The 25,102-nt window shown below is 44.9% G+C and overlaps 1 protein-coding gene across 1 annotated transcript; it reads left to right on the top strand.

Moving 5' to 3' along the window:
• Positions 1–14,635: 14,635 nt before the first annotated feature.
• LOC123450980 (auxin-responsive protein SAUR71-like) lies at positions 14,636–15,984 on the top strand. Its single transcript, XM_045127990.1, has one exon. It carries the CDS (start codon positions 15,343–15,345, stop codon positions 15,664–15,666), a length of 324 nt encoding a protein of 107 aa, XP_044983925.1. The 5' UTR covers positions 14,636–15,342; the 3' UTR covers positions 15,667–15,984.
• The last annotated feature ends 9,118 nt before the right edge of the window (positions 15,985–25,102 follow it).

The raw sequence follows: 25,102 nt of genomic DNA, 5'->3' as shown, positions 1-25,102 counted from the left end.
TCCTTTGTATAGAAACCTGCAACAAAATCCGGATGTGCTTCTTTGTTGCCAACAAGATGTCAACGATGTTGCAATAAAGTTAAGTGCGCTATAACTGAGACAAACCAGGCATTGCTCTAAGTTGTCGGTTGTATTGGAACTGCAATGACAATGGAGAGCTCTAGGCACACGCGGATCTTGCCCATGACCATCTTGTAAAAAGTTGTGTTGAAATATGATTTTATATAGTTGCAAAAAAGTGTTGTAATATTTTTTTCTGTACCTTATTAAATTTGTTTCAATCCTTGATCACTCTCTTTATAATTCCCCATGATTTCTTCGCTAAAAATGTCTCCGTTATACAAGAAAAAAAGTTTCCTTGACACAAAAAGAAGCTTTCAAATCTTGTACAAACATAAGATAGATCAAATCCTTCTCTTGAACAATATTTTTCCGTCGCACTACAAAGTATATTCTACCATAAGTTAAAGGGAATGCTTCCATGACACAAAAGCTATGCCATTGTCGCATAAAAATACGCCTCGGAGAAAATTTGTTATTGTATTGGATTTCGCGTTATTTGAAATGTATGCTTCCATCGGTTCAAAGTAATGTCATCATGGCAAAAAGATGCACATTATCTTCTGTAATTAGTGGAAACGAGGCGCATGCCTAAAAAAAACCACAGGGTCCATGCATGCATAGATATTAGCATGCAGCAGACATTTAATGCTTCAATCCCGGAATCATGCCTGAGACTTTCCTAGTTAATCTGACGACTAGCATGCAATGAATCGGAGGGCCATGGAGTGGTCTGATAGAAAGGAAGCATCAGTAGTCTGATGCCTAGTGTTTTCCTTTATTTAACTGTGCCTATTGTGGTTAATCATCTAGAAGCGTTTTTGTGTTTGTGTGTGGAGCCGAGGTCTATAGAGCTTACCGAGGGAAAAAATAATGAAGAGAAGGGGGGCTAAAGATGCTAGTCAATCTAAACAGAGGATTATTGCTGAAAATGGACGTTTGAAGCCCGAGCTCCATGATGGCCGAAATTTTTGATTTTTTAAAATTCAACATTTTCGGATTAAAAAAATTCTGAAAAAATATGCAAGTAAGGAGGGATGTTATGTGTATGTGCGTAAAATTTTAGGACGAAAACCTTAAAATACGATCTGCACAAAAAAAGACAAATTCATGGTCTGAAACAATGAATAGTATCATGTGTTAAAAAGTTTCAGATTTTTCTTTTTCATACAACCCTCATTTCAACGTATTTTTTCTGGAACTTTGCACACATGTGTGTTACGCCTTCACTTATCTCTGTATTTTGTCAGAATTTTTTGAAAAGTAAAAATAGAAATTTTCATGAAATTTGAATTTCAAATTTAAAGGCCTCCATGAAGGCCGAGCTCCAAAAGCAATTTCCGATTATTGGTGCTATATTTTTGTAGTTAGTGTACGACGACCCTAAAGTCTCAGAAACATCATTGTGCTTGTGGCTCCGGTGCCGTAAATCATGCCCAAGATTAGGGAGCTATGTTTGAGTTCTACTTCGATTCTATGAGTGGAGCATTTGAAGGTGGACTCACTGCCGGCCTCGTGTGAGGAAGATGATCCACCTCTACCATGTGAGCATATCGAGGCGCCTCATGAGTCCTTCAGGTCATACATTCCCAAGGGTGAGGATGTTAGTGTCGCCGCCGAAGTGAAGGCGTGTGTGATTTTCATGACGGATGGTGCTCAGTTTATTGTGCCATCGGTGTGGCTTCGTATGCTCGGCTCATCGTTGTCGGTGTTCTCGTTATGTGTTACGTTGTGTTGTATAAGTGTGGTGAGCAGTTGTTGTGTGTTGGAAGCCGCATGTATGGTCATGGTGCTTTGTGAGCAGCCCACTTCCGGCCTGTTTGTATCGATTTACCTTCGTTTTTATATAAATTAATTGGGCAATATTTTTCTTCTTAATTAATTGATGAATCAAATTATTAAAGAAAAAAGGACGCGGCTCGCCGGTGCAAAGACGTTCCTTCGTGGGCGCGAGCCTACTCCTAGAATAGGACACTACGCACGCCTTGTAAAGGACAGTTCATAAAAGGAAACAAATTGGTTCCCTACGTTCGTTCCTTTTTTTTAAAAGCTCCATCATTTGAATCAAACGCCAGAATTGAGATCCGTTTTCACGGCTCGCTTTCTTACGACGAGTTCTTCAAAGTAGATCCCATATGGATAGGTTTTGATAACGTTTTTTTTACAACTTTAGATGATATTGAGGCAACTTTAGTATTACAGGAAAGCAACTCATTTTGACCTAGTTGGGCTACCTATTTGGTTGATTTTCGTAAAAATTAGAAAATCACACAAAACATGAGGCACATTTAGTGCTACGTACAAGTAATTGCGTGCGGTTGATGCTTAATTGCCTACAAATACTATGAAATTGCCAAACGTTGATGCCTAATTGCCTATTAATGATGATTACTTGCCTATGGTTGATGCTCAGTTGCCTAAAAATAGTGTGACATTGCTCAATTTTGATGCTCGGCTGCCTATTACTAATGATCAATTGCCTATGATTGATGTTCAGTTGCCTATCATTGATGCCCGGTTGACTCCTATTCGTAAATAGTTGACATAATTACACTCGAGTATCACAAAAAAGTTAGCAACTTTTAATTTGTTTTTGCGCAACTCCAGTGCATTCAACAACAACTCATGTGTATACACACGATGCAATTCATCTAGCATCAAAGTTGTTTCTGTTTAGCACCAAGGTTGCCTCATCTAGCATCGAAGTTGCTTTTGAAAAAACATTATTCAAAACATTCATATGGGATCTCGTTTTGAAGAGTTCGTCACGAGGAACCCGATGATGAAAACGTATCATAATTCCACCACACGGTTTAGCTTTTTTGAATTTTTTCGTACAGGAATTAATGCACATCCAACGAATGAGGAGCCGAGCATGCACATTCAAAGCATAATTTAACCATTTCAGTTTAGAAATAGCTGACTACATCTTCCACGTGGTTGATAAAAGGTGTAAGTTAGTTAACCTTCTAGTCATGGAGATAATTTTTAAGAAATTTTAGTTGATAGACGATCATACTACGCACACTAATAACAAATTGCTTTTTCTAGTAGTAAAGTTGTTTCAATATCACCCCAAAGTTGCTCAAAAAAATAATGAAATCTATCCAAATGAGATCTAATTTTGAAGTATTCATCGCAACAAACACAATGGTGAAAACGGATTTAAAATTCGACGCTAGAGTCAAAAGTTACGAATTTTAGAAAATTTTAAAGTCTCAAATAAATGCATACGTGTGGAATCAAAGGTGAGTGCGCTCGAAACTACTCCCTCCGTCCTAAAATAAATGTCTCAACTTTGTACTAGCTCTAGTATAAAATTGTACTAAGCTTGAGACAGTTATTTTGGGACGGAGGGAGTACTTAAGAGTGCAGCTGCACTTTTAAGTATTTGAAGAAAAAATGAGAAACGTTTCCCTTCGGTGCGTCGACCGAACGTTTCGGCTGGTCTCGTCCACTTGCACTGCATTTCAATGAACCAACTCGCGACACATATGATGTGTACTAGCTCCTTTGTTTCTTCCACCTCTAGCATCTTCTTTTTTTCTCTCTCTCCCCGTCGCACATGGTGCCCTCCGCTCTGTCCGCTGCTCCTCTGCTTCTCCGCTCCCCCTTCTTTATAGCACACAGCCGCAACTCCGACGATCCTTAACTGGACGGCAGCTGAGGCATCACAAAAGCCACTGCACGCCCTCATGCTACACCCGCTGTCAAAAGAAGCTTCAAACCCAGATAAAAAAGCTTCAACCAGGCATATAAAAAGTTGCAAGCGGTCATCGCCATGGCGGAACGCTACAACCTTGACATAAAATGCTACAACCCTTGATAAAAAAAGCTTCATCCAGACATATAAAAAGCTGCAAGCGGTCATTACCATCGCAGAATGCTACAACCGTTGACATAAAATACTACAACCGTTGATGAAAAAATCTGCAACAGAAACGATAGAGAGCGCATTAACCGAGCGCTGCTAAAAGATAATAGTTGCAACCCTTGATAGAAAAGCTTCGACCATAGACGAAAAAACCTCCAACCATTGAGAGAGAAAGCTACAACCATACACTGCACAATCAGAAAAGTTACAACCGTTCTAAAGAAAGCTTCAACCGTATGTGCGAAAAGCTTCAACCAGCTTCAGGGAAAAAAGTTTTGACCGTCGGCAGCCTCTGCTACAAGCAACAAGCTTGACAACGATGGTGAGATGGGGCAACGGGAGAAGGACCCCTCAACAGCCGAGGGTGGGGGATGCGGTTTTTTGGACGAGGATGACCGGCAAGGTGCTCGCGTTTGTTGGCTCTGCAAAAACGGTGACCGGCAGCGAAGACGTCCAACGAGAGGGGACGACGGGAGAAGGACCCCTCGACCGTCGGGGAGGGGGGCAGAAGGAGAGGGGAGGGGTGGGGGGCGCCACTGCGCGTTGGACGAGGATGGCGGCGAGGTGCTCGCGTTCGTTGGCTCGAGGTTAAGAATTAGAGAGGAGATCTGACGGTTAAGCGCTCCCTAATTTAACGGCTGCTGTGCGACTGGGACGAGTTTTTCGGCCGGCTCCCCGACGCCGAGTACTGCCACAAAAATAAGTACCAGCAGCGCTATAGCTAGTTGTTGCTGCACTTGGTACTCCACCATGGGGCCACAAAAATAAGTACCAGCAGCGCTATAGCTAGTTGTTGCTGCACTTGGTACTCCACCATGGGGCCGGAGGCAAAGGTACACCGTACACCAACTTGTGAATGGTACGCGACGGTGCGCGGCCCTTCCACGATCGGGCCGTCGGGGCCATGCATGCTAGCTCCCTGCTCGATCGACGGGCTACCCACCGAGCAGAAAACAAACATTGGCAACGAGCTTCAGGACGTCCACCGTAGTACATGTACATGCACGTACGTACGTCCGCACCTGCCTACGAACGTGCACTGCCCACTGGCTGCTGCTATAATTAAGAATGGATGGATAGTTGGAGAATTCTTGCACGTTGACTAGACGCCACTCAGTTCAGCCGTTGAGCAACGCACTCCATAATTAACTAAGTATGCATATCAATATCACGAGCCAGCCTTCCAATGACACTATGACAGCGTGCTATTGCTGGTTATTTGCACCTACAGTCTACACTTTCTGTGCAAAAGGAGATTACAAGTGTTGAAAAACTAAGCGCCACTCGTGCGCAACGGGCGACACTTTGAGCTTTCGGGCCGAAGACATCCCATTTTCATACGGTGCAAGAACATATGGACGACTGGTGGACATGGTCACATATGAGACGACGCAATAAGGTTCAAAGACTATATTACATAAATATCACGCACCGGCACCAAGCAGAAATATTTGACCAAACACAAACTACCACGGTACCACCCCATTCTATTTTGAGGGAAAAAGAAGGGTGACGGTTCCTTGGTGCAGCGATACTTTTCTCGGTGTGGACGGTTCTCGTCAACGACAACTCGTCGGTGGTAAGGGTTGTTATTTTCCTATCTTGAAAAGCAGTGAGAAATTGCAGTTGTATCTTTCTTCTTGGATGCAAATTGTTTTGTGTTCCAAACACATCTATTAAAAAGTCACATTTTACCACCTATGACAATTTTTGTAACACCTCTTAGCCAATTTAGCAGGCATTGAAGCGGTTATGTTTCACCTTTTACCTCTTTCAGTGGGTCGCGCTAATGCTTTTAAATCGTCATGGTGAGCCGAGTCAGACTTCACATTCGACGTGCATTCTCTCGGGCGTCAGTGCAGCAACACATATCTGGTCGGGTTGACCAGATGTTGCCAAATAAGTGTCCCATGCCGCCAGCATCAGCATCGTGTCTGTGCTAGCACTGGCCGCCATGCGCTTGCTTCCCCCCACGTGGTTTATTAGAGCATCTACATGACTCCTTAATTCCATCTCAAACATCCGAGCAGCTCGTTCGGTCACTGACCGGTCATAAAAATCAATTCACATGAATCATTTATATTCATCTCAAACGTTCGGACTGACCGACACCCTCATATCCATCTTAAATAGGAAAAAGTCCAAAACAAACCTTGAAGTTATAGACGGAAGCTAAATCAAACACTGAACTTTAAATCCCTGAAATCGGCACACCGAACTCACTGATCCTGGTCTATTTTAAACCTTGACAGAACTTAGCCGGGATTTTCTGAATTGGGCCGGGCCCATTAGCGCAGTTGCGCACGCGCGCACCCTCTGCTATGTTTTTTTTTGTTTTTTCGTTTTCTTTTTGCTTTTCCACACGTCTATATTTTTTTCAGTATCCAATGTATTTTTTAACACATATATATATTTTTTGATAAACTTCCAATATTTTTCAACACATTATGTACATTTTAAAAGTACACCTTACAAAAAAAATACATGGTAATATTTTTCTAAATAAATATTTTATATTTTATAAATAACAATAAACATTTTATAAAATTGTATATATTTTTGAGGTATAAATAACAATAAATGTTGAATGTTTGGCGCTAGGATTATGCTCCTACAAATTTATAAAATGCATGTTGGACCAATACAAATAGAATTAAAAATACGAATAGACTTAAAAATACGAATAGAATTAAAAAAACCAAACATTTTTTTGAAACAAAAAAGACACAGAATTTGTGACAAAAATAGAAAACATAAATATTTTTAACTTGTGAACAATTTTAAAAATGCGCGAACTGTTTTTAAACTTCGTAATTTTTTTTGTTAGTGGGCCGGTCCAATTTCTGTCTATAAGAGTAGCAGCCTAGCACGTTATCCCGGTCGGGATTGTGGTATTGCCAGAATCCCGGTGTGCCAAACGGGCCTAGGGTTCAAAATAGACCGGGATTACAAGTTCAGAGTGCCAATTTCAGGGATTCAAAGTTCAGGGTTTGATTTAGCTTTCGTCTATAACTTCAAGGTTTGTTTTGGACTTTTTCCTCTTAAATATGAAGAGTGGAGACGATACGAGGGCTCGCGGACACGTCAATCAGTCTGCCGCGTAGGACGCGGCCCCAACCCCGGACCATCTTTTCTCTTTTTTATTCATTCTTTTCTTTCTCATTCCTTCTCCACTAATCACATGACATATGAAAAAAAATATGAAATGTGCGGCTGCACATATGAAAGGGTAGGGGTTTAAAATGGACACATCCAGTTCAAACCAAAAGGGTCTTTCGGCCAAGGGCTGAAAGACCATTAGTCCCGGTTCAAACCAAAACCGGGACTAATGCCACGCATTGGTCCCGGTTCGGTTTGCCGGAGCATTGGTCCCAGTTCGGTTCACCTCATTAGTCCCGGTTCGGGGCAAAACTCGGGACTAAAGATCAAGTGACTCCCACGTGATGTGTTGCGGATCCACGTGGCGTGTCATGGATCATTACTCCCGGTTTATGGCACGAACCGGAACTAAATGGTAGGATATTAGTCCCAGTTTTAGATAAAAACCAGGACTAAAGTGTTGCCTATATAAACCCTCGCCCCTGCCCACCCTCTCCTGTGTTTTTGGGCGTTGAGGTGTGACCATGCATGCCATGCTCTTGCCACTCTAGTTCATGCACATGAGGTGTTCGATGAAATGCCCGAGCCATCATATATGAGAGAAGAAGAATACCGACTATTGTTGTGGGAGTCGCTTCTCCTTCTTCTCCTTGTGTTAGATATTTGTTATGCACTAGGAGGAGAAGGAGTAGTGACCATCATCGACGGTCGAAAAATCACGTGAGGGAGTGTCCATCATATATGAGAGAAGAAGAATACCGACTGTTGTTGTGGGGGTCACTTTTCCTTCTTCTCCTTGTGCTAGATATTTGTTATGCATTAGGGGAAGAAGGAATAGCGACCATCATCGACGGTCGAAAAATCAGGTGAGAGAGTGTCCATCCTATATGAGAGAAGAAGAATGCCAACTGTTGTTGCGGGGGTCACTTTTCCTTCTTCTCCTTGTGCTAGATATTTGTTATGCACAAAATCAGGTGAGGGAGTGTCCACCATATATGAGAGAAGAAGAATGCCGACTACTGTTGTGGGGGTCGCTTTTCCTTCTTCTCCTTGTGCTAGATATTTGTTATGCATTAGGGGAAGAAGGAATAGCGACCATCATCGACAGTTGAAAAATCAGGTGAGGGAGTGTCCATCATATATGAGAGAAGAAGAATGCCGACTGTTGTTGTGGGGGTCGCTTCTCCTTCTTCTCCTTGTGCTAGATATTTGTTATGCACTAGGGGAAGAAGGAGTAGCGACCATCATCGACGGTCGAAAAATCAGGTGAGGGAGTGTCCACCATATATGAGAGAAGAAGAATGCCGACTGTTGTTGTGAGGGTCGTTTCTCCTTCTTCTCCTTGTGCTAGATATTTGTTATGCATTAGGGGGAGAAGGAATAGCGACCATCATCGACGGTCGAAAAATCAGGTGAGGGAGTTTCCACCATATATGAGAGAAGAAGAATGGCGGCTGTTGTTGTGGGGGTCGCTTCTCCTTGTTCTAGATATTTGTTATGCACTAGGGGAAGAAGGAGTAGCGACCATCATCGACGGTCGAAAAATCATGTGAGGGAGTGTCTGCCATATATGAGTGAAGAAGAATGCCGACTGTTGTTGTGGGGGTCGCTTCTCCTTCTTCTCCTTGTGCTAGATATTTGTTATGCACTAGGGGATGAAGGAGTAGCGACCATCATCGACGATCAAAAAAATCAGGTGAGGGAGTGTCCACCATATATGAGAGAAGAGGAATGCCGACTTTTGTTGTGGGGGTCGCTTTTCCTTCTTCTCCTTGTGCTAGATATTTGTTATGCATTAGGGGAAGAAGGAATAGCGAGCATCATCGATGGTCGAAAAATCAGGTGAGGGAGTGTCCACCATATATGAGAGAAGAAGAATGCCTACTGTTGTTGTGGGGATTGCTTCTCCTCTTCTCCTTGTGCTAGATCTTTGTTATGCATTAGGGGAAGAAGGAGTAGCGACCATCATTGATGGTCGAAAATCAGGTGAGGGAGTGTCCACCATATATGAGAGAAGAAGAATGCCGATTGTTGTTGTGGGGGTCGCTTCTCCTTCTTCTCCTTGTGCTAGATATTTGTTATGCATTAGGGGAAGAAGGAATAGCGACCATCATCGACGGTCGAAAAATTAGGTGAGGGAGTGTCCACCATATATGAGAGAAAAAGAATGCCGACTCTTGTTGTGGGGGTCGCTTCTCCTTCTTATCCTTGTGCTAGATATTTGTTATGCACTAGGGGAAGAAGGAGTAGCGACCATCATCGACGGTCGAAAAATCAGGTGAGGGAGTGTGTTAGAGCATATATCTCCATATGTGGTTTTGGTAATTGATGACAATTCCTATGGACTAATGGTTGCCTTAAGTTATATTTATAGGATTTGTCCATAGGAGCTTCCTGAAGTCCATCTGTTGGGTTCAAGGAGTTTATATGTTGACCAAGATGTTATTCAAGTTATTATCCAAAGAATGGTCATAGAAACACTAGGTTGATCAAGATCTAAGACAAAGAGTAAATCAAGATGATCAACACATTGCTTTTATTGCAATTTGTCCATAGGCACTTCTTGAAGTCCATCTGTTGGGTTCAAGGAGTTTATATGTTGACCAAGATGTTATTCAAGTTATTATCCAAATAATGGTCGTAGAAACACTAGGTTGATCAAGATCTCAGACAAAGAGTAAATCAAGATGATCAACACACAAAGCGTATAAGATGTACCGAGAGGGATCAAGTGATCCCATGGTAAGGTAAGCATTGTCCATTACGTGTTTGTGTACTAACCCATGGTCTTTGTGAGACTCCTATGTGGGGGGTAGGTGTGTTTCCATTGGGCTTGCGTCAAAAGGAAGATCTCATACAACCCATGAAGGATGACGTCAAGTGGTGATCGTCATCAAGATTGTGGTGTGCAAGTTCAAGTGGATCAGCACGAATATATCATTGAAACTATTGTCAATGATCATGTGCTAACAAGGATAAGATCAAGATAAGCATTCCTGAGCACTACATGCTTGATTCTTGTGGATGTTCACATGGTGGATAGGACAAGATCAAGATAAGCATTCTTGAGCACTACATGCTTGATTCTTGTGGATGTTCACACATGGTGGACAAATGAAGATAAATACATAAGCTAGGCTTTCCGCATTGTGTATGGGAAAGCTACTTGAAGACTTCATCATGTCTTGCTTTCAACTTGAGCCAAGAAGGAACAACAACATCAAGCTCAGGTGAAAGGGCTAACTCAAAGGTATCAGTTCCTTTGACGTTAGTTGTGCGGAGTGATGATCAGCGAATAAAAGTATACACTCAAGTATGGATCATCAGTACTCTTTTATGATTCTTGAGTCCTTAGGGATCCCGCACTATTAAGAGGGGATCACAGGTTTTGCGATGAACTTGCTCAAACTACATCATCACTTTCTGCTCAGACCACATCTCCACTGTTTTGTTGTTATCTGAAAACAGAACCAGTGCCTCGGACATCCGGCTTTCTCCGGACGTCCGAGGACCGGACGACTAACTAGTTCGGAAATCCGGAATTCTATACCACAGAAATCAGAGCCATATAACTCGGACTTCCGGCTACCTCCGGACGTCCGAGGCCCAGATGTTCGGCCAAGTCCCGGAAATCCGGAAGCCTGCACCAGTAGAAGTTGAGTTCTATATCTCGGAAATCCGGCTCCCTCCGGACGACCGAGCGCCGGACGTCCCACACCCGTCGAAAATCCGGAACCTACCACCAGTAGAAGTTGAGCTGTATAACTCGGATTTCCGGTCCTCTCCGGACGTCCGTATGCTGATAAATTCAAATATGTTCAGGCACATCTACAGGCCTCGGACGACCGACCCCTGTCGGACGTCCGGCCGCTGATGAATTCAGAAGAGTTCCAGTCATGCCTAAAGGTCTCGGACGTCCGGTCCCTCGCGGACGCCCGGATTTCTGACAACTGTCGGACGTCCGGACCCTGTGTGACTTAAAGTGTCCCCAACGGCTCTTTTTCTCTCCACACTATAAATACCCCCCTCCCACTTCGTGAGAGGGTTGCCCAACACAGCCTTATTCTCATAAGAACACACTTCCACCTCACACACATTTGCTCACTCCAAATCTTAGATCCCAAGAGCATTTGTGAGCCCCTTTGAGAGTTGTTCCAATCAAAAGATAGATCTTCTCCCTCTCCTTCTCTCAACCCAAGCTATTTGTGATTTGAGCAAGTTTTGAGCATTCCCCGTGATCTTGTTACTCTTGGAGGTTGGAGACTCCTAGGCAGTAGGAGTTCTTCGGAGAGGAATCAATCCGTGTGATTTCCCCCGGAAAAGTTTGTGAGGGTTTGGAAGCCACCTCAAAGGCTTACCACTAGTGGTTGAGAAACGCCTTTGTGGTGTTATCTCAAAGGGAGAATAGGGTGAGCCTTCGTGGCGTTGGTGTGCCTTCGTGGTAACATCCACCTCTCTAACGGTGACTAGCTTCCCTCCAAGGAAGTGAACATCGGGATACATCTTCGTCTCAGTGACCTTGGTTATCCTTAACCCTAACTCCTTACTTGTGGTTTACTTGTGTTATTTGAGCATACATACATTGCATATTGCTTGTGCTCATTATATTGTGTTGGCCATTTCTTGTACAAGATTAATCATTCAAGCATACTCTCTATATCCACACGTTCATACTTGCAGCCCTTGATATATCGTGTTGATATAGTGTGATCTAGTATCTTGTGTTGTTCACCTACTTGTCGTGTGATATAGCTCAAGTAAGTTTGTGTAACTTACTTGTGCTTGTTAGTAACTGTATTGTGTCCATCTCGGTAGATCGTGTTGTTGATACACGTTGCAGTGCCTAGTGCATTTAGGATTTGTGCTTGACAAGTACCCTCTTAGTTTATTTCCGCATTAGGTTCAAGCCAAATCTGAAGAAGCTTTCAAATAGCCTATTCACCCCCCCCCCCTCTAGGCGTCATCGAGGTCTTTTCAGAGTGTCCACCATATATGAGAGAAGAAGAATGCCGACTATTGTTGTGGGGGTCTGATATGTCTCCATCGTATCTATTTTTCCAAACTCTTTTGTCCTTGTTTTGGACTCTATTTTGCATGATTTGAATGGAACTAACCTGGACTGACGCTGTTTTCAGCAGAATTGCCTTGGTGTTTTTTTTGTGCAGAAATCAAAGTTCTCCAAACGTCCTGAAAATTTACGGGAAGCAGTTTTGGAAAATAAGAAAAATATATGCGCCAAGTTCCACCTCAGGGGGTGGGCCAGTGGGCCACAAGCCCTGTCTCCGCCACCACCCTCCGTGGTGGCGGTGGGCAGGCTTGTGGGGCCCACACGGCTCTGCCACCCCCAATTCCAGCTCTATAAGATCCCTTTCGTCCCAGAAAAAATAAAAAAGAGAAGTTTTCGTCGCGCTTTTGATACGGAGGCGCCGGCACCACCTGTTCCTCATCTGGGGGGCAGATCTGAAGTCCGTCTTGGGCTCCGGAGAGGGGAAATCATCGCCATCGTCATCATCAACCTTCTTCCCTCTCCAATTCCATGAAGCTCTTCGTCGTTCGTGAGTAATCTATTCGTAGGCTCGCTGGGCGGTGATGAGTAGGATGAGATCTATAATGTAATCGAGTTAGTTTTGATGGGGATTGATCCCTAGTATCCACTATGTTCTGAGATTGATGTTGCTACTACTTTGCCATGCTTAATGCTTGTCACTAGGGCCCGAGTGCCATGATTTCAGATCTGAAATTATTATGTTGTCACCAATATATGTGTGTTTTAGATCCGATCTTGCAAGTTGTAGTTACCTACTATGTGTTATGATCCGGCAACCCCGGAGTGACAATAACCGGAACCACTCCCGACGATGACCATAGTTTGAGGAGTTCATGTGTTCATCAAGTGCTAATACGTTGGTCCGGTTCTTTATTAAAAGGAGAACCTTAATATCCCGTAGTTTCCTTTTGGACCCCGCTGCCACGGGAGGAATGTTGGAATTATGCCCTAGAGGCAATAATAAATATAGTTATTATTATAATTCCTGTATCAAGATAATCGTTTATTATCCATGCTATAATTGTATTGAATGAAGAGGAGCAAAGAGGGGCAGGCCTCAGCCTGGGCATTCGGGTATTTTGGTCATTTCGGTTCGGGTAATTCGGTTTATGGATAATTTGGGTATTCGAAAATAGGAACCAAAATTATTTCTATCAAAAAAATACCCGAACCCAAATTACCCAAAATTTCGGTTCGGGTAATTCGAGTACCCAAAATACCCAAAATATTCTGAGCATACATCAACTTTTGATATGAATAACTCAAATAGTATGGGTATTTTTGGTAATATGAGTATTTTAGTTAGTATGGGTAACAAGTTAGTGTAATAATAGCATGAAAATTTCGGACATTATGAATAATTTGGGTAGTATGGGTATTTCGGGTTTTTCACACTAGAACCCGAACCTTAACCCGAAAACCGAATAGTCAAAAAATAAGAACCGAAACCTTACCCGATACCCGAATTACCCGACAATTCGGGTAATTCGGTTTGGGTAGCGGGTTCTGGTACCAAAACGCCCAGGGTGAGGCAGGCTACCTTCTTCAATTCCATCTTACTCGTACCTCACTTGGAGTGGCAACTACTGATGCGGCAATAGTTCAATACATTCTAACTTATCTGCTTTTGATGATCATATTGAAGACAATGGATCAAGACAATGTTTTATGATCATATTTGAGACAATGGATCTAACAATGTTTTGTTGATGCCTACTATATAATATGCAAACCTTGCAAATTTGCTTCAATTTAGCTTCTCAATTTGAACTATCAATTTCATATCTCTACAGAGTTTGAATTATAAATTTAGCTTCTGAATTCATCCGTGAGAGCGCCCAACTATCCCAAAAGTAAGTGCAAATCCTGATTGACTTTGCCCTGTCAGCGTTTTTCTGCCCAAAACGGCTCGAGGGTTCAATTTGGACCGGGATCAGAGAGTTCAGAGTGCTGATTTCAGAGATTTGGAGTTTGGGGGTCTATTTAACTTTCTTCTACGAGTTTAAGGTTTATTTCAGACTTTTCCCAAAAATAATTATTGCCACAAAACTTTTTTCATTGCGAAAATTTGGCACCGAACTATTTTGTTTAGTACTAGTACACATGTCTGGCTCAAGTACAAATGCAAAAAGGCAGTAATAGTTTTGCTTTGACTTTGGAGACCTGGGTGTGAATGGTTCCAGGATCACTGTTCAGTGGTTGGCCTAATTGCCATAGAGTAACAAACATGGCGCATATCTCGATGAACAGTGTCAAAGATCATGTGTCTACTGTCTAGTCTCACTCTCATGGCATGCCTAACTGTTGCCCCGAGTATGTACTGAAGCACGGTTAAGTAGCATGTCTGTCTCACTCTCAGTCTCTTAGCATGCCTAACTGTTGCCCCGAGTACACATTTTCGCCGGACGGAGGTGACGGCCGGCACAGCGGGCAGACGCCGAACCCACGACCACCGGCCGAGGAGCCATGGACGCACAGCCCGGCAACAGTGGACATCAGCAGGAGCAGTTGTTCGGCCGGTCACGTCGTGGCCGGCCCACCTCGATCATAGCTCCTGCTGCGTGCCCACGTTCCTGTCGCTGCCTGTCGTCGACCGAGGCCATGCCGGTTGCGGCGTCGCGCTCCCGGCGCTCGACACGTCCGCCTCCAGATTGGGAAGCCATGACGGGCCCTCTCCTGCCGGCCGGAGTGGCCGTTGTTGTGGAGTACCTGGGGCCGGCGACAGGTGCGCCCCCCACATGCGCGCACAGTGCTCGCGTACCGGTCGAGGTAGACGGCCCTCGACGGATTGTGCGGAGCGCACGTAGCCCGCCCGAGCGCTCCGGCACGCCGACGCTGCTGGACAAAGCAAAGCATCTCGACGTGCGGCCTCCCACGTTTTTGTTACGATTTTGAAAGAAACGGCAGAGAAATGTGGGAGACACCGTGAATTCCGCGCGCCCGAGCACCTGTCGAGCACGCACGAAATAATAATCCCCCGACGATCGATCAGAAAAGGAGAGCGCACCGGACCACGCCCTGGCATTGCCATGGCATGGCAGTGCCACTTGAGCTTGCGCCCCCGACCAGACAAACCCCACTGTGATCCGGGGCCCAGGCAACCCTCCGCGGCGCTATAAATAAGCGCGGCGTGTCCGTGACCGTGCGTGTGTCCAGCTCCGCTCGCTCGCTGGTCAGCTCCACTCACTCACTCACCCGCGCGCGCACCGGCGGCAGCAGCCAGGGTCCCGAGTGGACGCGGCGGAGCGCGACGGCGGACGGGATGAGGCACCTGATCCGGCGGCTGTCACGCGTGGGCGACGACTCCTCGCCGCCCGCGTCGCCGTCGCCGAAGCGGCGCGGCGGGGGCGGGGGCGGGAGGGCAGCGGTGCCGGAGGGCCACGTGCCGGTGCACGTCGGGGACGGCAGCGAGGCGGAGCGGTTCCTGGTGCGAGCCGAGCTGCTGGGCCGGCCGGCGCTGGCGGAGCTCCTCGGGCGCGCGGCGCAGGAGTACGGGTACGACCACCAGGGCCCGCTCCGCATCCCCTGCTGCTCCCCCGCCGCCTTCCGCCGCGCGCTCGCCTCCGTCGCCGCCGACTGCTGCTAGTGCCCGGCCTGGACCCAGCCCAGGCGCGGCCGGACTTTAGTAGCCCTTGCACCGATGCACGGGCCGGCGGGAAGATGGTTAATTAGCTCTGGGTTCGGCCATGTTTTATTTTATTTTTCGTTAGTATTATCATCGTTCGGTGTACGATGTAATGTACCACCTGAAACGACGGGTAGTGTACGTAGCAGAGTATACCACTGCCGGCAGTAGTTGTAGTACTCTGCAGAACTGGAAGGCCACCGGTTCATGATGGTGCATTATGTAGCATGAAGAAATGGCAGTGAGTCTATGCATGGCTATCTTGCTCTGTTCATGCAATGGCGCTTAGCTTCTGCCCAAATCACACGAGCATTAAAATTCAAAATTCAAAAAATATGTGCATTTTTGTGGTGTCAAGACTCTCGAGAACGCTCATGGACTCACGGCCTCGGCAGCAAGATAGAATAAGAAGGCATGCCGACAAATTTCGATAGGAACAATTTTTTTGCTTTCCGGGAACACTGTCACTGTGAGTGCGTGGTGTGTTTTGGGAAATTAAATTACTGCGGGCAGGGACGCAGGGTCGTTGGCCTCTAGCTAGCTAGTCCGGTCCAGGAGTTGTTCAAAGCGACTCCTCGAGCGGTGAGAGGTGCTGGCTAGCTTTGGGAGGAGGCACCTGACCTGAGTTGGGATCTTGGGCGGTGGCTCCCGTTGGTGTCACTTTGCTTGCGACCGTCGCTAGCGCGGAAAGCAGCCACGACGTCCGAGGCAGCAAAGCATACAGTGAGCATTACAGTCTTGGTGGGCAGATTTTTGTTACTGGTAGGATGAACCGTAGCTTTCCATCAACTGTTTCTGATCAGGGCCGCCTTTCCTTTCCTCTTGTCTGGACAGTAATTACCATGCACCCAATGTGGTCCGTTCTTTTTCATCGTGGATAAGAATAAGATAAAAGTGAGACAAGATGCACCATCGGTGTCAGGCTGGCTGTATGTAATGAGAAGTATCATATAATGATACGTATTGTCTTTGTAATAGTATATATAGTATCACAAAGTACAGTACTCCCTTCCTAAACTAAACTAATATAAAAACGCTTACAACATTATTTTAATAATATCAACGATCTTTATACTATTAGTTTACGGATGACATATACGGTTTTTTTTTATGTATGACATAAAATAATATACTCCTTTCATTTTAAAATAAGTGTCTTAAGCTTTGTACAAATTTGTACTAGAGCTTATACAAAGTTGAGACAGTTATTTTGAGATGAGACGAAGGGAGTAACATTTAAGACGGTATGATATTTATCTATGTTACTTTAATCATCTTTCTTTTTAATCACATCAACGTGTTTGTCATTTAACGCTAATATACCAGCGTTATGGCCAGCAATAAGGATTTACGGCCTCATCGCTGTCACGGGAATGAAGGGGGACGAAAGCGACGGCGCGGTAATCACCACTCGCTCGCCCTGATCCGACACTTGTGCGGTTCATCGCAATATTTATCTCGTCCCTGCGACGACGAGAGCGTTTGGGTCCGTCCGTCCGTCCGTCCGTGCGTGGCTAGTGGCGGCAGGTTTACTGGGGTCACGTCACGTCGGCGATGGGTGATCCTCTTGCATAGTTGCATTGCATGCGTGCCGACGGGACGGTGAGAAACGCTGCTCGTCGGCTTCCCTCAGCCGGCGCCGACTAGAGCGCCTAGGTAGAGTAGAGTAGGCAGGTGCCCGTGAAAGATCCGGTGGTGGCCGCTGCATGCCGCTAGTCTCCACGGGGGCAACCGGCCAAGCGACCGTTCTCGGCCGTCGTGCGCGCCGGGGCTCGTTCGTTGGCTTCTTGCCGTCTCATTTGCCGGCTCGTTCGAACCGTGCTACAATAATGGCGGAGCTGCGCCACCGTGGGCCGCCGTCCGTCGGTCTCGGGTCGTGTTTTCGTTGGTTGTTTCGTTCGTTGTTTGTGCTGGATCGGAAATTGGACCATGCATTAGGGTTGGGTTGGGGGGCTCGTGGCGGCCGCGACGACCGTGCACTGTGCGGCGGCGCACGGAGCGAATCCGGCGAGATTCCGCGGGCCGGTGGGTGGTCTCGTCTCGTCTCTCTCTGTGTGTGTGTGCTTGGTCGGGGCCGGTGGGTCGCGTGTCCTTCTCCCCCGTACCCGTAATAACAAGCCTGTTCCGCTCACGCTCGGCCGCATGTGCACGCTTCACCTGAATACCTACTCTACTTGGGTACTCCGCCGCGTCATCACGTTCACATGCGTCCTGGTTTTCTCCGCGCATGATACTCCTGTATCATCATATGGATGCCCGCATTGACCCCATATGTATTCATCATCATCCGCTTGTCAGACTAAACCCTATCCACTTTACTACACTTTCATCTACCATCCAAGCTCACCTCCGACGATCTCAGGCCTTTTTCGACATGACGGGCAGCGGATCCGAGTTCTTCACCCCTAGATCCGTCGACAATGAGCTCATCCCACGGGCCCCGATGAGGAGATGGTCGCCCGACTTGCGCTCCGCCGCTCCCAGGAGGAGGTCGCCCGACACAGCACTCGGACTCGCAACGTTGGGAATCCTTTGCGTTGGCACTACCGGTGCTTGGATCCGACATCGCTGCCTCACCGAAGGCGATGCGGGCCGTCTGGCATACGAACATCATGACGGACGCGAAATCCATCTGTTGGCGCGTCGAGGACGCATCATGGACGTCCTCGGACGCTAACATGACGCTTTGTGCTCGCCGTTCGAGGCAACGAGCACAGGAGGCGCCCGAGGCCCTCGCGGCAGTGGGCATTGGAGAGACGGAGTCACACTCTCCGGCACCCCATATGCTGCATGGTTGCTGGCACCGCAACCGCGTCATGGTGGACACCATCTCCCCCAGGAAAAATCCGTCATCGACCTGACGTTCACCGACACCGTCCGGGTTACGGGCTGCGGCGACGAAGTGTAGGGCACGGGACACTGCAGGAGCTCGACTCCTATGAGTCGACTAGTGTCTCATGTTCTACTCTACCTCGTCGGCGACCGGACCGACACTACGAACGGCGCAGCCAACCGTTGGATATGAGCACGGGGAGCCAGACGAACTCCACTTGTATTAGGTTTATGTTGCATGTAATAATATAGATTTGAGGTTTCTAATTTAAGTATTCGGTTATAGAATGCATTATTTGATGCATGACCGGTCATTGTTCGCGGACGTACTCGGACGTGTCCACGGACGTTTGAGAGATTGAATTTGTCTAGTCCGACTATAGATGCGCTAATACTACACATTCATTACCAAAGGTGGAGGACAAAAATATTAAGGTGTAACAAAGTGTTAAGGAAAAAATTATTTTGATGAAAATAGAAAGAGTCGGTATACGTTACAAATGAAAACCAGATACAAAGAAAACGTAGGCATGTTTTAATAGGAAAACAACCTGAAACATATCTACAATGAAGCTTTCAACGGCGTCTAGAAGTATCCTCAACTGCGAAACATATCTTTCTTTTTCTTTGCGCTGAAACATATCTTTTTGTGTGTGTGGAGAGATCCCAGTTTCCTGCTTAAAACGCTTACAAAAGTACTCTACCCCATCACGAGTGGTCTGGTGGACCGTCGTCGGCCTGGGTCTAGATCATGGTCCCAGTCTGTACAGAGACAAAAAAGAGAAGTCATCAAACACAAAATTTGAAATCATGTCAATATTATATTTTAATAAATAAAGGTGTTCAGCAATATTGCTGATGCATACAAAAATATAGAATGTGTATTAAAACAAATTAAACATAAATCTATTGAAATGTTATCAGTCTATAAAACGTGTTAATTATAGACATAAAAATGTAATCATGTCTTTAAAAACTAAAATATGTAAGTCGTCATGAAACATTCTTCTATAAGTTAATCATTTACTTAAAATTTTGGAATGAAGTATAAAAGATGTTATTTTTACATATCTATTGCAGTGTTGAGTTGTAGCAGCAGCGTCGTGCTGCAGTACTCGCCAAGTGTTGCAGTATATCGCCCCGCTCGCTACAGAGCCCTACTGATGGGCCGGCCCAGTCAGGACGCTCCCTGTGCGAAGGAGTGGCTACCCGCCGCAACAACCGGCGTGTCCCTTGCTTTTCCTCTCTCCCGCGAAATCAATAGTCAGGGAGTACACCTTGCAACGGTTACGCGGGGTGTACTCTGCGCGTGACAAGTGTCGCGTTCTAGGCGCGCTGGAGACCTTTCAACGGTGTTGCGCGTTGTTTTTGAGTACTGAAATAAGTATTCAAATATTAACGTGGAAGATCATTATATTGAATTTTAGAACATAAACTACTGATACTGAACTGAGTCAGGTGGTCGTGTTGTTGTTTTTCAATACGGAGATTAGTATTAAAATATTAACGTGGATAATCTCAATACTGAATTGTAGTAGCAAAAGTAGTGATATAGAAGTGAGTCGAGTGATCATGGTGTTGTTTTTTAGTACTGAAATGAACATTGAAATATTAATGACGGTAATCACAATACCCAATTTTAGTAGCAAAATTAATGATACAGAACTGAGTCAGGTCATCGTCGTAGTGAAATCAGTACTGAAATATAGAACTGAGTCCGGTGATTGTGGGGTTGTTTTTTAGTTCTGAAATAAGTATTGAAATGTTACAGTGAATAATCGCAATACCGAATCTTTGTACTGAATTAGTGAATTTTAGTACCGAAATTAGTGATATATAATTGAGTCACGTGATCGTCGTACCAAAATTAGTACTGAAGTATAGAACCGAGTCGGGTGATCGTGGGGCTGTTTTGAAGTAGTGAAATCAATATTAAAATTTAAGGTGGATAATCGCAATACTGAATTTTAAAAGAGAAACTAGTGATATAGAACCGAGTCGGGTGATCGCGGTGCTATTTTAAAATAATAAAATCAGTATTGAAATATTAACGTGGATCTACTAATATAGAACTGAGCCAGGTGATGGTGGTGTTGTTTTTTCAGTACTAGAGTCAATGTTGAAATATTAACGTGGATAATCACAATACTGAATTTTGGTACAAAAAGTATAGAACCGAGTCCGGCGATCATGAGGTTGCTTTTTAGTATTGATATATGTGGACAATCGCAATACTAAATTTTAGTACCAAAACTACTGTTATAGAACTGATTCGGATAATCGTGGTGTTGTTTTGTAAGTACTGAAATCAGTGTTTGACATATTAAGGTGGATAATTCCAATACTGAATTTGAGTCCAAAAGATTGTGATATAAAACTGAGTCGGGTGATCGTGGTGCTTCTGGAGCTCTGTAACCATTTCGCGGGATGAACATAGTTCAAAATGCACGAACTGTCTAGTTGGCACGGGATGAACATATTTCAAAATGCTATCTTCACCTATGATTGTCTCTCCTTGGTGCAGGGACTTAACTCTTCATCTCTCAACTGATCTTTCAATTGACTCGATGGTGGCTGACATTAAGTTGAATCATCGATGGCTTTGCCTCCCTGATGTTCAAGCATGTCCGTCGACATTGTAATGTAACAGCTCATTTATATTAGCCAAATCATGTACCAGTATGTACCATGTTGACCATGAAGGGGTTTTATCCGTTTTATATTATAAAGCAATCATCTGGTACATTCAGCTTGCTGGGGCCGCAACACAATTAAATCCAAAAGAAAAGAGTGAGAAAAAAGATAAACAAATGCCGATACCGGCAGGTCAATAAAACGAAGATGACCGTTAACTGTTGCACCCTTCGGAGAAGTTCCATCGCACTCCTAGCACTTTGAAGCGTCGCGTATCGAGCAATACCTTCAAGAAATAATGCGACGACGACGCCGCTGCTGCCCGGAAAAGACCTAGGCCTCCCTCGGTACATTTGCATATACATATTCGTCAAAAAGAATGTTAGGAAAAAATCACAAAATGTTTCATACCTTCTCTTAAATGTTGTTGTTGTGTTATAAAAAAAATTTGTTGTTGTGGTACGGTTCCTAAGGGTTTGCTCTGTGAGGGGTGATGATGTGCCGTCTCTCGTTAGTGCACGCATGTTATCAAAATTTAAGCTCATGCGTGGCGGCGAAGGACTAAATTTGTCGTAGGTGAAACCTGTAGCATGTAGAGAAAGTGACATGACACAAAATATAAACTCATCTTTCATGACCATATGAAGATTAAAGTGGGATCCATCACCAAATGAAGTTTATTGGACACTACCAATTTATAAAATGGAATCTACATTTTAAAAAGTATATTATTTTGCTAGGACTACGTCATGTTTGCTAGGGTTTTCCTTTTTTTTCCTGGTACTGTATTAGGTCCTGTTTGAAACCACGATAGATTATGATAATCTGGATTATGAAGATAAATTATATAATCTGGTTTATAAAAATAATCTAGGTGGACATGTTTGGAGGCCAGATTATATAAACTGTAATCAAGGTTTACATTGCATAATGACCTGAGTGTCTTCTGTTTTTTTTAAAAAGAGAAGGGTGGCGGTGGTAGGAATGTAATTATCTCCAACTTTCCAAGAGTAATGGGTCATTAACAATCCATAATCTGATTTTAGCTTGTGTAGAGTAGATTATGAGTTTTTAATAATCTGTTCACCTAATTTTTATAATCTACACGATAATCTGTCCTGTTCGGAGACAGAATAGATTATAAAAACTGGATGGTTTCAAACAGGGCGTTAGTTTCCTAGGACTACGTTAATATCATTGAGATCGCTAATTACTTCTTTGATGAACGCCCAACCATTGCCATAACATGTCGTGGCCCAATCATTGCCTTTTTTTTTCTCTTTCCTGATCGCCCAACTACCCATTAAAAGCACACACAAATTTGATGCAAACGAGAAAAAGCCCCAGGCCCAACTCGCTGCCTGGTAGAACGTTTCGGCTTTCTTCTTCATCCAGAACACACACAACAGCTTCAACTTCTCTAATGGCGCTTCCATTTGGAGTAGAATTCCTTATGTATTCCTAGCACCGGGCTCCTTGGATACGGGGGCCCGAGGCGTCCGCCCCTCTCGCCTCCCCCTCCCCCAGGGTTGGGCCTGCTATAGGCGTCACTGTGTTGATACCATCCAACCTGCCGTCCACCGGCATGTGTGTCACGCCCAAGATGCGACCCTATCCTCAATTTGGCACGAGGCCTCGTCAGGGATAGAAGCGCACCTCGTCGTGTCGCAAGAATGGATATCGTTACAAGTACATGTACTGAAAAGATGAGATATACAAAGGGTTGGCTTACACTCGCCACAAGCTACATCAGAGTCACATCAGTACAGTACTTAATCATCAAGAGTAAGAGCAGGGTCCGACTACGGACGAAAACAAACGACAAAAGAAGAACGACGTCCATCCTTGCTATCCCAGGCTGTCGGCCTGGAACCCATCCTAGATCGATGAAGAAGAAGAAGAAGATGCAACTCCAAATGAACAATCAACGCGCTCGCGTCAAGTAACCTCTACCTGTACCTGCAACTGGTGTTGTAGTAATCTGTGAGCCACAGGGGACTCAGCAATCTCATTTCCAAAGGTATCAAAACTAGCAAAGCTTAATGGGTGAGGTATGGTTAAGTGTTGAGGTTGCAGCAACAGCTAAGCATATATTTGGTGGCTACAACTTACGAGTACCATAAATAAGAGAGGGAAGATCTACGTATAGCGGACGTGATCTACAGATGATCAAATGAATGATCTTGAACACCTACCTACGTCAGACATAACCCCACCGTGTCCTCGATCGGAGAAAGAACTCACGAAAGAGACAGTCACGATTACGCACACAGTTGGCAAGTTTTTAATTAAGTTACTTCAAGTTATCTAGAACCAGTGTTAAACAAAGTTTCCACGTTGTCACATAACCGCGGGCACGCCTTTCCGAAAGATTTAACCCTGCAGGGGTGCTCCAACTAGTCCATCACAAATTACCACAAGCCGCATAGGAATCCTCAATCACGAAGCTCGCGACCTCGTCGGATTCCCTAGTGGAAAACCTCAACTCTGAGATTACCCAAAGCATCACCGGAATCCCGATGCACAAGATATCTCGTCAAAGGTAAAACTAATCCAGCAAGGCCGCCCGACGTGTCGACGTACCCGATAGGAGCCGCGTATCTCGTTCTCAGGACACGACGGATGGAACTAGCTACACGTGCCAAACCTCGAGTTTCCTCGCGGTGGCCCCGCAGGCAGACCGTTTGGGACCAACACCATCAGCACTGGCCCCCCCTGTTTATGTAAAATTACTCCTCGGGTAGCGCTAACTCCCTATGCATTTCAATATTATCAAGTTATTATGTTGGGCAAATGTAGAACCAAAGTTGGGCCTTGCCAGACCAGCCTTAATCTAAAACGAATTATCAAGGGGGTCCCAATAACAACCCCGATCGTGTTAGGAGCGCTCATTTATGGAACATAACACCGGTAGCCGAAACTAAGGGGGCAAAGGTGGAACAAAACACCAGGCTAGAAAGGCCGAGCCTTCCACCTTTTTACCAAGTATATAGGTGCATTAAATTAAATAGCATTAATATATGGTGATATGACAAGGAACCCATGTTATCACATGGAAGCATCTGCACCTGCAACTAGCAACGCTAACAACAGGGTTAAGCAAGCGGTAACATAGCCAATCAGTGGTTTGCTAGGTCGAACAGGTTGAAGGTTTCATGGCATTGTTGAGAGGCTGATATTTAACATGTGGTAGGCAACGAGACATCATCGATAGAAGCGATAAAACTAGCATGGCAATGATAGCAATAGTATCTGGGGAAATGATCATCTTGCCTGAGATCCCGCTTGGAAGAAGAATGACTCCGTGAAGCAGACGAACCGACGTAGTCGAACGGGTCCTCACATCCGACACGCTTGCGGAACTCTATCGAGACGGGGGAAACGGAAACAAGCATCAACACACGACATTCACCACACGATGCACAACACATATGATGCATGAGATACTGAATACATGCAAGTCACGGCATGACAAATCACACAATCACACCTACACATTAAGTGAAGTTCAATATGCACGAGTTGCATATTGACGAAACTCCACGTTAATTATTTAGTTCATTCCCGGTTATCTACACGGCAATATTAATGTTGTCAAACATACACGAGGTGAAGCGGAAATTAAACTACTTATCAAGACATTTTAAATGAGGTCGGAAATGACATATAGCACCTCCGAAACGACCTCACATGGTAATTTACAATTCTGTCCAGATCTGAATTAACACCTTTAATTAGTTGTTAAACAGAAAAACCAATAGGTTCACGTGATTCTACGCGTCAAGGCAAGCAACCTACACGTAAAGAACATCTCCAACGGAGCTACGGAACAAGAGCTACGAGCACCGCAAGATATGATGGCATGAATGCAAAATGTGTGCAACGGCGGCTATGAGCACCTCAACACAAACAACCAGCAAGAGAAAATGAA

This window comes from Hordeum vulgare, chromosome 4H (assembly GCF_904849725.1).
Source record: "Hordeum vulgare subsp. vulgare chromosome 4H, MorexV3_pseudomolecules_assembly, whole genome shotgun sequence".
Classification (NCBI taxonomy): domain Eukaryota; kingdom Viridiplantae; phylum Streptophyta; class Magnoliopsida; order Poales; family Poaceae; genus Hordeum; species Hordeum vulgare.
This window is presented reverse-complemented; position numbering and strand designations above follow the sequence as displayed.

What these genes read in the sequence shown, in the direction of transcription:
- LOC123450980 (XM_045127990.1), top strand. Translation starts at nt 15,343, where the DNA reads ATGAGGCACCTGATCCGGCGGCTGTCACGCGTGGGCGACGACTCCTCG.